Below are 17,433 nucleotides of genomic sequence, written 5' to 3'. Positions count from 1 at the left end.
TTCTTGTACACTACAACTTTTGTATACACTATACTAACAACTCTGTATAGTATAGTGTGTATTATTTACTTGTAATTGTTATTGTATCTATTTTTATACAGTTTGTCATTAAAAAATACATTATTATTATTTCTTAGACAATCGTGTCCTGGTGTGTGTGTGTGTGTGTGTGTGTGTGTGTGTGTGTTACGAATGTACGAGCTGTACAGTGATGCCTCACAGCTCCAGGGTCCTTGATTTGATCCCGAGATGTTTGGAGGTTCTCTGTACATTTATATGGGCTTCCTCTGGCCATTTCAGGTTCATTCTACCATCCAAAAACACGGCAGTAGGTGGATTATAAATGTGCTGTAGTATAAGAGGAATAAAGCACTTTGGGGATGTGCTTTCTTTGAAAAATAACCAACTACACTAGGTGCTGAATGTAAAAGTATACGCTTGTGTGATTTGTTCCTTACATAAGACAGAACAAGATCATTAAAAAAAATATCACAAAATTTTCACTAATGTCAAAAGGGTGCAGGAGAACACAAAATTAATACATTTTATTTTATTTCTATTTTATTTTCGTTTTTTTTATATTAACAGTGTTGTGTGGGTGTGGGTGCATCTCATTTTACAATCTTTACTACTGTAAAAATTCACTTTGCACAGAATATAGTTTCATCTAAGAAAATTTAACCCGAGTCACGTGTATCCGGTGCTTTAGATGGCAGTGCACGTCTCTAAACGTGTCACGAGCCTCACTTTACATAGAGAAGAAAAGATATTTAACCAGAGTTTCCTCCCACACTGAGTCACGTGTTCATTAGTCGTCTTGGGAACGCATTGTTATCAGGTGCCGTTCGACCAATCAGAGTGATCGGATTTTTTAGAACGCAGCCAATCACGTTCAAAAGAGCGACAATTTAAACCACGGGAGCGGTTTGGTGCTGTATCGAGCTGTTTAAATCAGTTTACGTGTGGATTGTGAAGGGACGAGAGTTTAGAAATGGCATTGCGTATCACAAGGGTGAGCTTTTGTTTTTAAATACTTTTAAATGCTTTCTAGCAACGCGCATTTCTTTATGCACGTTGTGTTTTGTTGTCTTTAATGCTATATTGGTGCGCGTGCTGTTTGCTTGAATGTTTCCGGTTTGTTTCTGTCTGTATAATGGAGCGCGTGTTACTTCTTTGTATTGCGCTTTTAACGTGTTTTTCTTTTTCGTAATGGTTTGTTCTATTCTGTCCCCTCAGAGTAACCGCCTTCCCAGCAGTGAGAACCAGCACCCAGTGGCAGGGAAAGCGGTCCCTGTAAACAAGCCTGTGTTGAGGCCCAGGGCCGCACTGGGGGAAATCGGGAACGCGGCTTTACCTCGACAACCTCTGAGAAAAAAGGTACATGTGTGTTTACAAGGTTTTAATTAATAATTTAAATACATGCATGTACAAAACCACGCTCTTTATTCTGGGAGGAAACGTTTTAAACTGCACTTTAGGTTATTATACATTTTGGCTATTTAGGTTCCCTCAAACTTGCATCTTTTTATATATTTATATATAAATGTGTATATAGATACTAGATATATCTCCTAAATGTAGTATATTTATATATACACCTAAATGGCAGACAAAGATGTATTAAATAAAGAGGTGTATATAGATCTCCTAAATGGTGTGGATATAGGATCTCCTAAAGTGACATAAACACACACCATTTAGGAGTGTTATATAAATAAAATGCATTTAAATGAAGTCTATATTAAACCTAAATGGAGTACAACCCTTATTTCCTCTTCCCTTCTATGTGTACTGTAGCTTCCTTTATAACTGAACATCAAAGTGAAAAATGTGTATTAAAGGTTCAAAAGAAATCTCAAAAATAAGAAACTTTAATGCCCAAGTTCTGAATATTCTTAGTTTTTGTGACTGAGTTATTTTCTAGATTACAAATTGTCTTAATGGTCTCTAGTATGTGCTGGAAAATCCCCCAGTGAACGGGTGGTAGTGGTGTCCTTATCTTTCAGCTGTCCAACAGTCTATGGTACACTTAATATCCGTCACTTTCTCTCTAAGCTTTCAAGTCCCTGGGACTGAAACCCACCTGAATGTTTATTGTTCACTTAATGCTTAGTTAAATTTACATGTGGAAGTCTAATGCTTTTAGTTCCCTCTGAATAAAGTGAGTGGACAAGGTTTTATTGAAGTCCCCTTTTCAGTATACACTGGCACAAAATGAGCAATATGCACAAGGATGTATGATGTAACTTTGTTTTGTGGTGTATATGAATACTTGGCTGATCAATGGCTTTGTGAAGCAGGATGTGAAGGTCGCCCCTGTGGTGGTTGAAGAGAAGAAAGTTCCTGAGCCTGTTCAACAGCCAAAACAGGCACCCAAGCAGTTACCTAAAGAGGAAAATGAGGTTCAGTAGCACTTGGTTTTGCTTTTACATCTTATTAATTTAGCTGGTAGTTCAGTCCTGGTCAAAACGGACGGTGTTCATTAGGATTGATGCCGTTTTAAAGTAATTCTTTAATCTTTAGATATATTCTGAGCCATCCTCTCCTGTGCCCATGGAAACTTCTGGCTGTGCCCCAGATGAGCTGTGCCAGGCTTTCTCTGATGTGCTTCTCAATATCAAGGATGTAGACGCTGATGACTATGACAATCCCATGCTCTGCAGTGAATATGTAAAGGACATCTACAAATACCTCCGGCAACTTGAGGTCTGTCTCCGTCCTTTAACTTAATATTTGATTGACTTGTTTCTATGCTTAACTTCCTATTTATTTTGCGTTGTCTTCAAGGCTGATCAGGCTGTCAGGCCAAAGTATCTGGAAGGAAAGGAAGTTACTGGGAACATGCGTGCCATCCTTATTGATTGGCTCGTCCAGGTCCAAATCAAGTTCCGACTGCTGCAGGAGACCATGTACATGACTGTTGCAATCATTGACCGTTTTCTTCAAGTAGGTGGCTTTAGCTGAAGGGTAACTCCTCTTGTAAGCAAAAATGGCTGTTAAGTGCTTGTTACTTATAGGTTCTCTTTGTCAACAGGATCACCCTGTTCCAAAAAAGCAGCTTCAGCTGGTTGGTGTAACTGCTATGTTCATTGCCTCCAAATATGAGGAAATGTACCCACCTGAGATCGCAGACTTTGCCTTTGTGACGGACCGTGCCTATACCACTGCGCAGATCCGGGAGATGGAGATGAACATAATGAGAGTCCTGAAATTCAGCTTTGGAAGACCCCTGCCACTCCAGTTCCTCCGTAGGGCCTCAAAAATTGGAGAGGTACTGATTGCTGGCTGACCATCAAAAGCACTAATTTCTTAGCTATCTTGATGTCTCTCTTCTCACTAGGTGATTTTAACTATTGCACCTGATCAAAAGCATGCTTGCTGTATTGTAATCTCTAGCAACCAAAATGCCTCAACATTAATGGGGTGATGGTAATGAGTGAAAGTTGTCACTTGACTAATATAAATTGGGCTGTTTATCCTTTTGGATGGATTTGAGTGTAGGATCATGCTTTAAGCTTGATAACTTTATTTTAGGGATGCAAACATCTCTGGGTGAGGTTTTTAAAATCATGGAATTCTTGGTTTGTATGTTCCCTTTTGATCCTCCCCAATAGTCATTTGTTGGTTATTAATCTCTTTTAAACTTGACCTGCATAGGTTACAGCAGAGCAGCACACTTTGGCTAAGTACTTTGTGGAGCTTACAATGGTGGACTATGACATGGTGCACATGTCTCCCTCTCTGGTTGCCAGCTCTGCCTTTGCCCTCATGTTGAAAGTCTTTGACTGTGGTGACTGGGTAAGCTCTACTTAACCCCACTTCACAAGAACCACCCTTTTCTATGGTTTTTGGATGGTCAATTCTCATTTTACTTCTCTACAGAACCCTACATTGCAGTATTACATGGGTTACACTGAGGACAGCCTGATCCCTGTAATGAAGCACATTGCTAAGAACGTGGTCAAAGTCAACGAAGGACTCTCGAAGCACCTGGTGAGTGTGGGTTGAATATCTACAGTAACACCTACAAACTGCTGTTTTTATAGCAATGATTTTGTTCTCTCCTAGGCGGTTAAGAACAAGTACTCCAGTCAGAAGCAAATGAGGATCGCATCCATCTCACAACTTAAATCATCAATGATCAAGGACCTCGCCAAGCAAGTCTCCTAGTGAGATTGGAATAGACTCTAGCACTATGTGCTGACCTTGTAAAAATTGTAACTTAAATGCATGCTTTTACTTTGTTTTAAATGGTTTTTTGAAGTGTATGGAAGATGGTTAAGGTTGTGCATTTGGCCAAGATGCTTTATTCTACACTGCCATTGTCTTGGTAAATGTTACCTCTTCTTGCTTTCTACAGATGTGCAATCTTGTACTTTTTTTTTCTAAATTTTACAATAAACCTTTTAAGTGTTTACTACAGTGGGGCTTTTTTTTGATTGCATCCATAAAGCAAAATGAACATCCTGCCTAGAGTCAAGACCTAAACACTGCTCTGAGCTTGGCCTCTTTTGATTGGCTAAACCTTTACCCAATGTAGTCCTTACGTATTTTAAATACGTAATGTCCTAAGCCAAGAACAGTTATATTCAGGTAATGTCAGTTTAATACCCTCAAGTTAATGCTAAAACACTTGACATGTATACGCTTCCAATCTAGAGTCCTGTTGACACAATTGGCACTTTTTGAATTGCTAGAAAAGTTAACTGGTCTGTGTTGGGCTTACTTAAATTAAGGCATAAAAACAAGTGGCTAAGCATCAACTAAGGGAATTTATTGTGCAGCAGAATTGAATCCTAAGCATAAATGTTAAGAAGCTGTCAGTTGAAGTGCTACAAGACAAATCCTTGGGGAACTGCTAGAGGAAGCTTTAAGTACCTTCAAGTGCTTTTGGATACTGATCTGATGCATTAGGTCACTCTTATGCAGAGATTTTTTTATCATTTTAAGGGAAACCTTGTGCATTGGTGCTCAATGAACAGACACTGGTTCAGTTACAACATAAAGCTAACTTTTTTCATAATATACAGCTTTCTTTTCCAGGGTTTGAATTTCTTATTTTGAGCCAAATAAAATGCCTTAGCTGTTTTATGGTTCTCTTCAAATGTAAATTTCTATGAAACATCCAAAAGAGGGCGCTCTCTTACAGGTTTCATATTTAATCTCCCTCTAGTCCTTGTTCTGTGAAAAATACTGTTTCCAAATGGATTATCAGTGTTTGAGTCAGCTTTTACTAGCATTACAAAGATTATATGCTTTAAAGACAAGTCAAGAGCAAACAAGATTAACCATTAAAATCTATAACCAAGCAAATCTCAAGTTTTTCCATCAGTGAATAAATGTTATTCAACACTGAATCTGAACCAAATAACTTCCCATTGTGTTTAACTGGAATTCTGTTGGTTCATTTGATGTGCTCTATTTGTCCTCCATTGCATTTCACTTGATCTATCACACTGCCCCATTGTTCTTAACCTTGTTGCTATATTTGTAAATGTGGTGTAAACCAGGGCTTGGCTGTAACCTCTTAACCTTGTTTGCGACTATATTTATGCACATAGCATAAAGCAGACCTTTCTAACCTTGGCTTGTAACCCAACGGTCACAGAGCAAAGCCTATATGTCCCACTCATGAAAAACCTGGGCCTCTGCTTTAACATTCACTATTTTAAGCAGATGGCCAGATGTACCACCGGAAAAATGTATGAACTGTAAAGTTCCTGCTAGTTTTTCACACAAAATAGTCAGGGGTTGGTTTCATATAACCAAAGCAAAGTCTGAGCTAGAACTGAAATGCCTTGAGAGGTAACAAAAAGTATTTTCATTTAATTAAGGGCAAATAATTATGAAAGGTCATTATTGTTTGCGTAGGTTAAGAAAGCTAATATCACAAACATAGGCAAGAGTTGATGCATGTTAAAATGTTCTTTAATACATTGTGTTCATATTTGCTGACATAATTTAAGGTTTTTTTTTAATGAAATTAAAGCTGTAAATCACATTTGACTCCATAACTGGAGAATCACCATTTTTTTCCTTACTGTAATATAAACCACTATCCTGATTTCTGTTGCTCCATTGATTATTATTCCTCTAAATCCAAGATGGCTGCCAGTGACACAAAGGCAGTATCAATTTCAAGTACATCTGTCGGGAACTCTCTAAGCAGAAAGGCCTAATCAATATGTTTAGATCAATAATCGATATGATTTCTTGTAAATCCAGCTGTCCACATATGATGAGGTTTGCTTAAAATATGCTTTATATGCAGTGTGCATAAGATTAAATGCTCATATTTTTTTAGCGAGTAGCTTTGGTCAACTACTTCAAATACTTCAATTTATTTTTTTAGTACATTATTATAAATACCTCTAAAAACAGGTATATGTATATAGTGTTACATTTTTTGTTATTTTAGCAAGACAATATAATAATAATAATAATAATAATAATAATAATAATTAGTATTATGTTAATAATTATGTCTTATATGAACTTTTAAAATTTATTTAAAAAAATTGATAGTATTTTTAGTTTATTTTTTCTTTGACCAATTTCACAGTATTTTTGTCTTTCATTCAGTAACCTTGTAAGTGTGATAGAATTCACATCACTAAATCACATTTTGAAAATCAGCTCAAATATATGCCATTTTTAATAGTTCATGCACAATTCAGCTTGTGAAGCATAGAACATATGTTGCCAGTATTTGTTTATGTAGGTTTATTATAATTTAGGACAAGTTTAAACGTATTTGCAGAGAGAAGCTACCATTATAAGACACGGATTCTACTCTACTGACTTAATAAACCTGTGCTTCTTGTAATGGGTGGGGCTTATCTCCATATCTCCACCCCAAACAGTGGTGATAATGAAGCTGCGTTCCTGTGAAAGACCTGAACTGTCGAGAGTCCCTTTAATTCTTTCAGGCTGAGGTCACTGCTGGCCAGTGAGATCATCTTACACTGCCAATGCTTTCCAGAAGAGGAAGCATGAGCTGTGATTCTGGGTTCAGGTTTTTTATGGAAGGCTATTGCCTGTAATAGTGGCAGTGATGTGGGAGACCATCAGACTATAAAGTGTTTATTATAGTAGTAATATTACTAACTCACATTACTTTACTGTAAGTGAAGTAAGTGCTTTTTTATAAGGACTCCAAAACATATTCAGTCTTTATTAACAGACTATATAGTGGTCTGTTAGATCAAAATAATCCAATTCTGCAGATTATAGAGGAATTAGGGCTTTTGAGAGCACTAATTAAGATTTTACCCAGTATCTTTCAAACACAAAACATTTTAGGGGTTCTTAAAAATGATATCTGTTTTGAAAAATTGTAAACAATGTGTTATAGTCAGTATGTTTCAAGATCCCCTATGATGGACCTTCCTAAATAGGTTCCTAGGTTACTCTTGTATGGCATAGTATATCTTTCTCCAGTCATTTCTGAAAGACACAACTTTTCACAAACTCCCTAGTAATGTACCACACCATCCATTAACTGTTAAGAATCCTTCCCAGTTTAATCATTTAATTACAAGTGGCAACATGATAAATGCACTATAAACCTAAGTAATGTGTGTCATGTAAGGTGACTATATGACACTGGATACCTGCTAAGTTAAGTGAACAGTAGCTGATTAATTTATCTTGCTTCTGCTTAGCTACTAAATTGTAAGCTTGTTACCTAAAATGATCCTGATACCTCTTTTCATTTACAAAAAATGTATGACTATGCACTATGTACATATGTGTTTGTATTAGCTGGGTAACTTATCCTGCTACTAGCTAGGTACTAGGCTGTTCACTTGCTAGCTCAATTTTTCAGTTTGATCCCTCTCTCATTTGTAGCTAAGTCATATGTGTGTGTCTGTTTTTCCCCACTATCAGTAAAAACTGTACCTCAAGTGTGATTCGCTTGTGGCTAAAATGCTCTTTGTTTATTTATTAATTATTTATTTAATCTGTTTTTGAAACAGCAAAAAGCACAACCAAATCTCAATGCATTTGTATTACCTGGTAAACTCATTGTGCTGCTTGCTAACCACTAGGTTATTAGCTAGCCACAGCTGATCACTCTTTCATTTGTTAGCTCTAAGCATTTTGTGGTCCTTCGTTTAGCATTGTTTCAGCTGTAAAATTCTTAAACAGTGAGTATAGTCTTACCTATTCCTGAGAATTAGCCTGCTATAATTTTGCTAACTACAAAAAAAAGGAACATTCCTGACAACTGGTTTACATATTAAACTATCTGACATGTAATTGTATAATTTGCACGCTGCCAAAATTACTGCACTATGCCTTTTTACAAGAATACTAGTGAACATAGTCAAGCCACAGTTAAAGCCCTATTAGTCAAGAATCTCTCCAGAACATGTGTTCTTCAGTTTGTTCAAATTGTTTTACACCAAGCGTCCACATGGCACTAAGGAGCGAAGCTGGCAGTCGGGGAGAACCTTCCTGCTGCCTGGAGCTCCATGCATAAATAAACAGAGAGGCCTTCGTTTTCAGAATTTATAGATTTTCAAATAAATGCTCTATGTGCTTACTGAACTTTACAGACCTTTGCTGCTCAATGGCACATGAAGGAAAGAAAGGTCTCTATTGTGCCCCAGTGTGGTGCTGAGTTTCACCAGGTGTGAACAAAGAGGTTAATCAGTTCAGGCCTGAGAGAAAGAAACTCTGAGACTACTTGGATACCAGGTTTACCTTTCTATAACTAAATAGTCCTTATTTCTGCATTGCAACAAAGTGCTGACATTCTTATATATTACACTTAGGGAGGCATCACTACCTGATCGAATATTAAAACAAAACTGATTCGGATACTTGATAATGAAATTAATAACCTGTATTAATCACTTGGGAGCATCATGTTTCTTTAGCTCTGGTTATCCTGATTGCTGTAGTGTGTTGCCTATAATCTAACTCCTTATACTCAGTTATAACATGTTGTGGTATTTTTTTAATGTGTTCAATGCTATTTTTAATATCAACACTGATACCGTCAACATACTATCAATAATACTCAATAATAAACACGCTCATGGTAGCCACCATTGTGCTCTGTATTAAATATACTGCTTCATCAGTTGTATTGCTGGATGATGCCATAGTTCCTTCTTGCGATATCTTCAGTTTGCAGTCTGCATTGCTTTGCTTTATTAATTGTGAAACATCCAGATAGGTATCAGTTCATTACTGCAGCAACATACACCAGATCTACAACACACAGCACTATGGGATTTCATAAATGAGCATGGTACTGTGTCAATACCCGATAATCAATATTGATACAATTAATGTATGGTCTGACCCAAACACTTTCCTGGAAATAAAATGTCTGACATATCTAATAAGCTTGGGGTTACTGATTTTCTGACTGTTTGCTTGAAGGTTGTTATGAGGTATTCACAATCTACAGAGTACATCTTTGGTTAATCCTTTATTATCATATAAATCTCTGATGTGAATTATTATCATACTCATGAAAAAACATACTTGGAGAAAATACACTGTTGAAGAAACATGATAAAACCAAACGGACTCGCGTGTGTTCGTGAGTGGTCCGACGTGGACTCATCTGTCAGGGTCATATGACCATCCTTGTTGTAATCTGAGTAAATTCAGGTCTCATTGAGATGAGATGTCATGGGATTAGATGACATCTGTTTGAGCTATAATGAAATAAGAAAAAATCAATTTATACACTAGAATACACATCTGGGTTTAATTAAACTGGTAGGTTTGTGATAATGCGTTCTTCATTTACTGTAGTGGGATGCCTGTTTGAATGAACAATGACCCTCTCATCCATTAATGATATTCAGTGCCTTCAGGAATCAAATGACCAGGGACACATATGCCAGTGATGGGATAAAGTTACATAATTTATCGTATCACTGCTGTATATTTACAGCTCACTCGTTTGGAGTGGACTGTTGCCTCATTGTTATTTGAGGGGCTAAATCTTTTAAAGCTTTGTACTCCATCGGTTTTGGCATCCGTATGATATCAATTCGCAGAAGGAACCAGAGCTGGAGACGAGTACAAATCCAATTCACATACCCCCATTAACTTCATTTTCAGCAAGGCTTCATCTCCCAAAGCCCTGTGAGCACAGAAACAGTGAGTATTGATTTGTCGGTTGTTTCCTCCAAGCTTATCCTAATGCACTTATGGAAAAGGTCCCAGTCTGAACAGCTGCCCAGGTCACAATCTGCAGCATGCAAAGCTCCTAAATTATTCAGGACGTCTCCCCCTCCCCCAGCCAGACCTCCATTAATGATGTCACCCGGCCCTGCGGAGCCAGGCCCTTTCCCATGGGACGGCAGGATGGAGATTGGGCGCTGTGTCTCACTACAGTCCACTCCATTTCTTTAGTAATATAGAGCTGTACTCATTCTAAAATACATTCCTGTGTAGTAAAGTGTCCTTTAGGGACATAAACCTGGAAATACATAAAGTTAATAATAATGTAGTAAAAGCAGTACAGAGACCTAGATAGCAACAGTTTCCAAGAAGGTTATTCATTATATGTAGTGTTCCTGTACAGGAAGTCTGGTAGAAAAACAGCCTGTTATAAATAGTGCTTTTATCCCCTTGTCATACAGCAGATTTACATCATTTCCTAATGAGCAGTTCAGAGGTGAGTGAGTGGCAAGGAAAAATATCTGAGAAACCATGAAGAAGAAGGCTTAAGAGACCTCTTTTTTTCTGGGTGCTATATCGTGGAATTAGATATCATTACACTATAGAGGTGTAGAAGAGTAAAGACCAGGACTAAGTATGTTGGAAGGATGTTCAGGTTGAACAAATTGTGAATCTTGGGATGTGTCTTTAAGATAACAACAGCAGTTCATAGAAGGTAATTAACTGTAGAAATAGTGACTCACGTGAAAAGTACATTCTTTTGAGTGTGTAGCAAAAGAGTATGCAAGCAATTAAACTTACATAGTTAATTTTTGTAGAGTTCTACTTTAAACCTTAAGAAGGATTCAAATTGAATAGAAGCCTTTATTTTTGTTACACATAGATTACAGCATAGTGAAATTCTTTCTTCACATATCCCAACTTTGGAGCTTGAGGTAAGACATGACAGAGCACCTCTGGAACAGAAAGGGTTAAGGGCCTCGCTCAAGGGCAACAGGGGCAGTTTGGCAGTGCTGGGGCTTGAACCCTAATCCTCCAAGTAAAAACCTAGAACCTTAGCCACTTGCACCACCACTGCCTACAGAAAAGGAGAGATACTTAAAATTCCTTCTTCGCATAACGCAACCTATGAGGGTGGAGTCAGAGCACAGGGTCAGCCATGATACAGAGCCTCTGGAGCAGGGAGGGATAAGGGCCTTGCTCAAGGGCCCAATGGTGGCAGCTTGAACCTCAATCCTCTGATCAACAACCCAGAGCCTTAACTGCTTGAGCCACCAAGACAGCTGAGTGTCTTACCCACCTCACATCATCACTTGCATGTCATTTCATTATCTCTGTATGAAAATGTAACAGGATTCACATAGTTATGATCCTGAAGGAAATGCTGTTTTAATCTCAAATATTAAACCACAATTGCTCAAAACTCATAGCTTTAGATCTTAGTCTCCTTCACAGTGTCTCAATGTTCTGCCCTCAAACAATAATAAGAACCGACACTATCCTATATTTTCACTTATTTCTCATGAAACACGAATCGCCGACATATTCCCAGAGCAGTCTTTTTTACCCGCTGCTGTGGAAAATGAGCATACCGACACTTTTCAGAAAATTCCAAAAAAACACTGGAAGCAGAGCCAAGTTCTCTCGCTAGCTGGAAATATATTCAGCGTTCGGTGTATTTAAATTATTGGCTTCGGCTCACCTCGAAGAGCCACTAGGAAATCTTGAAAACCTTCCTGGGAATTTGCTTTTATGAGTCAGCCATCATGAAGGAGTGGATTTGGCAGGACAGGGATGTTTGTTTGTCTACGAATCCTAATAGCTTCTTTGCACGTATAATAGAAAGATTGTAGCTCATGACTTAAACAGATAGAGCATGATGCCCTATGCAAGATACAGTTATTTGTGATGCTGCTTAATGGATTTTCAATGACACCAGCAGTGATATTTATTTTAATGATCGGATACGGTTACACACTAATTCAATACGAGGAAATGATGATTACATTGATTTTCGACTCAAATGCTCATGAATGGTCGCATTCAGCTGAACAGTGAACACAAGTGCAATCCCTCATGCGTGTAATGTAAAATTGTGTCAAATTGTGTGTTGCTATTTAGATTGAAGCTTGTTTTTTACTCTATCAATGGGTCAGATTGTAGCTGATTTCCAAACAGAGCTGGTGTTTATGCATTGATAAATATTCTGAATATCAACATTCTTTTAGTTAATGAACTGCTTTAAAAAAAAACAGGTACTTGTTTATGAGAATGGACTATATACAGAATTGTTTCTTCCTGTGCCTCATTTCAGCGGAAACTTTTTTGCTCTCGCCAGTGAGCCAAAACTTACAATACATAAACCAAATTCCCTCGTGATTTACACACTTTATTTACTTTTTTTTTATATTCACATCTTCAAACAAAATTGTATTTCTCATGCCGTCACCTTGTCCTTTATAAAAACACAACATAAAATAGATTAAAATGTTTGTAAGCTCTCAAACTAACTAGCAAAGTAAACTTTACATTATGCAGCATTTAAATGCTAAGGTGCACACTACTAAACTACTTTATTAGAAATTTTTTAATAACCAGAAATAAAAACGCGACAGATCTCAACAATTTATGTCCGACTTCTGCTCCTGTTCCTTCACCCTATCAAGATGACATCTAATAAACTTTGCTTGTGCTAATAGAGTAAAGATGGCATCTGGGGTTCTCCCAAGGGGAAACAGTGAGGAGAAGTTAAAAAGATTACTGGAACATGGCACAGGAAAATGTGATATTTTAAACCACTTAAAACAGTGAAAAAATTGCGTAATTACTTTGTGTCGCTTCTTTACCAGTGCGATTTTCTTATATTTAAAAACAACTAGAGCTTAGATGATAAACACTTTATTTGTGAGTGTATTTTTGTCTGTTTCTGAATATCATAAATAATAATAATAATTATTATAATGATAATAATTTGTATTAATTAATAAAATATGCCATATAATGTAACTTATTATGTAGCTGTTGTATTGCACCACTTTTCATTTTTAACTTTTTTAAGGAAAAAATTGTAACGCAAAGATACAGATTAACCTTCAAGTAGCTGAATTATGTGGCACATTGTTTGGTTTAAGATCTAACATTTTGAACACCATTTGAGCTTTAGTGACAAAAACAGAAAAATAGTATTGCACTGCATTTTTATTCTATTCAGAACAGTCAAGACTCAGTCAAGACTCAAAACTGCAGTGAGACATTGAGAGTCATTTCCTCAGCTGCTGCAATGGAATTAAAATTGCGGCCACAAATCCTCCAATTATATCTAAATATTCACAAAATGACGACAATGTTTTGGCAGATCTGCATTAAATATTTATCTTAAAATGATATTGTGAATTTCCATTCCGACATGGTTGGGTATTCAGCACAAACACGCCTACAATACAAATTAAGATGGATGCGAGGAAAAAAAATCTCATTTCAGAGTTTGGTTAATGTGGGGACTGCAGGAGCGAGCGTCCTTGCTGTTTTCCTCTTGTCTTTCAGTCCCATGGATTTTCTGTCTGTGGCAGCTTTGTCAGCTGTCCTGATTAAGAGCAAACTACAGATCAATAACAAAAAGAAATGCTCAGCGCCATGATGAGCGACCTCAGAATAAGTGCTTATGTAACGCTGACTTGGAGAGCAGCTGAATACGAGACCTTTATAGAGCATTTCATAAATCAAGACTGAAATAAAGATAGAAAGCTTTGTAGTAGTGTGTGGCAGTTTTACCTTTATGCTAAGATCTTACAAATGGTTAGGTAATTACCAAAATGTAGCTTGGAGACTCACTTGATTATTATTGTGTACTGGATTGTAGACTCTGCAATGGTTTTTTTTGTTGTTTCGTCTACTGCATTCAAATAAGATGTTTTAACCAATCATTTATATATTTTTTTCTTTTTCATCATAGTTATTTAGTCCCCAAACCAATCGTAAGTTTGGTCACTGAGCAAGCAAGCAAGTCAAAGAAAGAAAGAAAGAAAGAAAGAAAGAAAGAAAGGAAGGAAGGAAGGAAGGAAGGAAGAAAGAGAGAAAGAAAGAAAGAAAGAAAGAGAGAAAGAAAGGAGGAAGGAAGAAAGAAAGAAAGAAAGAAAGAAAGAAAGAAAGAAAGAAAGAACTGCATATCTATGGTGCCGTGCCCCAAACCATGTGCATGTCTATCAAGCCAACGGCGTCGTTACTATTTAGTCACCATATTTAGTGTAGAGTAAGTATGCAGCATACGATGCCACGTTGTATACTTTTTAAACATGTCTCAACTCACATTATGAAATGTTCTTCTAGGAATAGCATTTGTTTCTAAGAGAGGACCATATGATGTGACAGTTAATCAACTAAACATGAAAGACACAAGAAAAAATAGTATTTCTCTCATTTTAATTGTGGATCTTATTATACAGATAAATATCATGTACTGCAAAGGATCAGCTGGTGTGATCTGGATTTCATCGCCCTCGTAACTGGACTCGTCCACGGGATCTAGACTTCCCAGCATGGTCTGTAGACCCTTCCCACCATGCACCTCTTGGTGTCCCTCCTTATGATGGAGATACTGGAGCCGAGGTCAGGGCTTCCATCTCTGCGATCTGGATTCAGGATCCTCTCAGGCATTTTCTTTTCCAGAGCCGTCAGCATTCTCAGCAGGCCGGCGTCTGCCACCAGGATGATCTTAGTAACGCCTGGTCCGGATCCCACAAAGTTTTCAGCCAGTTCTTCTCCAGTAGAGTCTTGGATGAGGTTTATGTCTTCAATGTTACTCAGTGGAAGTGCCTCAGACAAGAAGGCGATGGCGAAAAAAAGTACGGAGAAGACGCTCAGCTTCATACTGGGGATGCTCTTGGCACGTGTTGTGGTTGTTCTGTCGATGGTCTTACAAATTGCTCTGACCATGACGACTGTCTTGAGTCTTTATATACCCACAGAAGGTGCCACGTTATCGCAAGATGAAGTGCTTCATACCTCGGCTTTTGTCATCTTTAAGGATAACGAAGAAAATCTTTTGAGAAAGGGCTGATGAGACCACAAACAGTGTTGAAGTGGTCTGTTTGGAGGAACATTAATTAAGATTACCTGCCATGTCACAATACAATGCATTGGCACACAGCAGGGTGGCATTATAAGGAAAGATGTAATTGAAAAATCCCCGGTTTTAGGGTAACCGTATGGGAGATTATGGACCTGTTGCTGTGCCAAACAGTTCTACACAATTTTAAATAGACTGACTCTATAAAAAACGTCTTACCTTATTGAAGAATGAATAGAAAACCACTTTTGTCGTAACCATTCGTTAGGCCACTTCACAGATGTCAAGCCGGTTTACATTACACATGGTACATGTGGCAAATCACGTTTATAAAATTACATTTAATATAAACACATGTAATATAAAATCTTCTGGACAGACACTAAAACAGCATTGTCACTGCTGCTAGGTTTTCAGGACATGGATCTGACTAAATTAATTCTACAATTTCTTTTAAAGCATAAATAGTCTGCTGAAAAGCTAAGGTTTTCTTTTTAACAGCCAGACAGATGCACTCAGGGTCAGACTCGAGCCTTTTACAGATAAAAGGAAGCATACATTCACTGCTGAATGACTAGAACGTTGTTTGTGAGCACGGAGGTGTCCATAATGACATAAAAAGGGTATAAGAAAATAAGCAGACTGATTATTCAGCCTACAAAATTACCCCGTACCACACAAACCTGTTAAAGCAAAGTCGAGCACAAACCTCGGCTTTAGTCTCCTATTAAGACTAGGAGATACTGCTTCCTTTAGTGTAATTGAATGTTTCACACAGCTGATCTTATGTAGTCAAAAATTAAAAAAACAGTCTGCTTTTAACTGGATATAAAACTCTGAATAAACTGGAACAAGAAGGCTATTCTTTTCATTATCTAACAGCCACTTTAATTGTATCTGATATTTTGTTTTGGAAAAGATAAAACAGTGGGTGGTTTAAGTCAAGTGGTTTATATCATCCTTTTACAGGAAAGGAACAGGAAGTAAGACGTGATTTGATGTTTTAACAGAATGTTGAACATAAACAATATATAACTTAAATAGGAAGAAGAAATTAATAATACTAGATGATGAGAACTTGTTTATTTGAAGGTCAGGAATGTTTGTGGCCCCAACGAGGACCACACTCAGAAATGGCAGTTATAATTACCCAAACATGCACACTCCAGTTACTTTACCATAAATATAAATTTTGATTCATCTAAAATGATGAATTTTTATCTCCATATTTCCTCTTTGTGGATACAAAACCCTGGAAGGAAAAGAAAACAGAAAGGATTGAGAGATTGTGCTGTCTCTCGACGGCAGGGGAAAAACTATTCAGGACAACAAACATCTGCGAGCGAGCGGAACCAACTCGACATGACAGAACCCTTACGGCATATTAAAGCTTCACCTAAAATGAATATTAAAGAAGAGAGCAAGGAAAATGAAATCTTTCTGCTTCCAAAGCAGCTTAGAAAACCCAAAAACAATGTGTGCTGTGCTGTGTTTAAAACAATACATACTCGTATTATACTTCACACACAATGTCTAATAGAATTTAAACATAAGCGAGATAACGTAGTGTTTTTAAAAGAAACATGTTTGGATGTTTTATAGCAGAACGTACTGTGCTGATAAAATGATGTCTTGGGGTCAGTATCTGTCTGTTAATCCCAAGAGTTCCTCTGTTACGCTTTAAAATCAGTATTGAACCCTATATAATGCGTCTAATATTTCTCTAATTGCGGGAGAGATTACAAGCCTTTCGATCAGGAATCAATCACCAGCCATTTGTAGCAATAATGCACGCTGTCTGGCTTTTACCTGCAGAAACAGAAGCAAGTGCCAAAGTCTACAGAAAAACTGGGACAGGTTTTGAAAGGTGCAGGAAAAACATACCAGTTGTTTTCCTTATAAATCTACACCAAATTCGACCTAAGAGAACTGTTGCGACGGTAAATGCGGCCATGTCGAATATTTTTTGGTTTCGTTTTTATGTGCTTTTTACACTTTTCTCTAGCTGTCTGCTCCATTAGGAGAATAGATATGAAAGATAAGAAAGATCTTAGCACCTGAACACATTTTGTACACTTTTCAGATGCTGCAGGTTGCAATCTGACAATCTGGCTGGAACTTCAGTTTCCAACAAGAATCCACTATGAAACAATGAGCTTTTTCAGCAAATGACATGAACAAGTGAGTGGCAAGTGAGTGAACTGAGAATTTTTATC

The 17,433-nt window shown here is 37.4% G+C and overlaps 2 protein-coding genes across 2 annotated transcripts; one reads left to right on the top strand and one right to left on the bottom strand.

Moving 5' to 3' along the window:
* Window positions 1-889: 889 nt before the first annotated feature.
* Window positions 890-4,422, top strand: ccnb1 (cyclin B1). Its single transcript, XM_060862655.1, has 9 exons — window positions 890-1,012; window positions 1,237-1,377; window positions 2,301-2,402; window positions 2,524-2,706; window positions 2,788-2,946; window positions 3,035-3,271; window positions 3,658-3,798; window positions 3,883-3,993; window positions 4,069-4,422. The coding sequence occupies exons 1-9, from the start codon at window positions 992-994 to the stop codon at window positions 4,168-4,170; spliced, it is 1,197 nt and encodes a 398-aa protein (XP_060718638.1). The 5' UTR covers window positions 890-991; the 3' UTR covers window positions 4,171-4,422.
* A 10,251-nt stretch (window positions 4,423-14,673) lies between these two features.
* On the bottom strand, window positions 14,674-15,018 carry pmchl (pro-melanin-concentrating hormone, like). Its single transcript, XM_060863277.1, has one exon. It carries the CDS (start codon window positions 15,016-15,018, stop codon window positions 14,674-14,676), a length of 345 nt encoding a protein of 114 aa, XP_060719260.1.
* Between the last annotated feature and the right edge of the window lie 2,415 nt (window positions 15,019-17,433).

This window comes from Tachysurus vachellii, chromosome 26 (assembly GCF_030014155.1).
Source record: "Tachysurus vachellii isolate PV-2020 chromosome 26, HZAU_Pvac_v1, whole genome shotgun sequence".
Taxonomy (NCBI): domain Eukaryota; kingdom Metazoa; phylum Chordata; class Actinopteri; order Siluriformes; family Bagridae; genus Tachysurus; species Tachysurus vachellii.
Note: the sequence above shows the minus strand (reverse complement) of the source record. Positions and strands in the feature narration are given on the sequence as shown.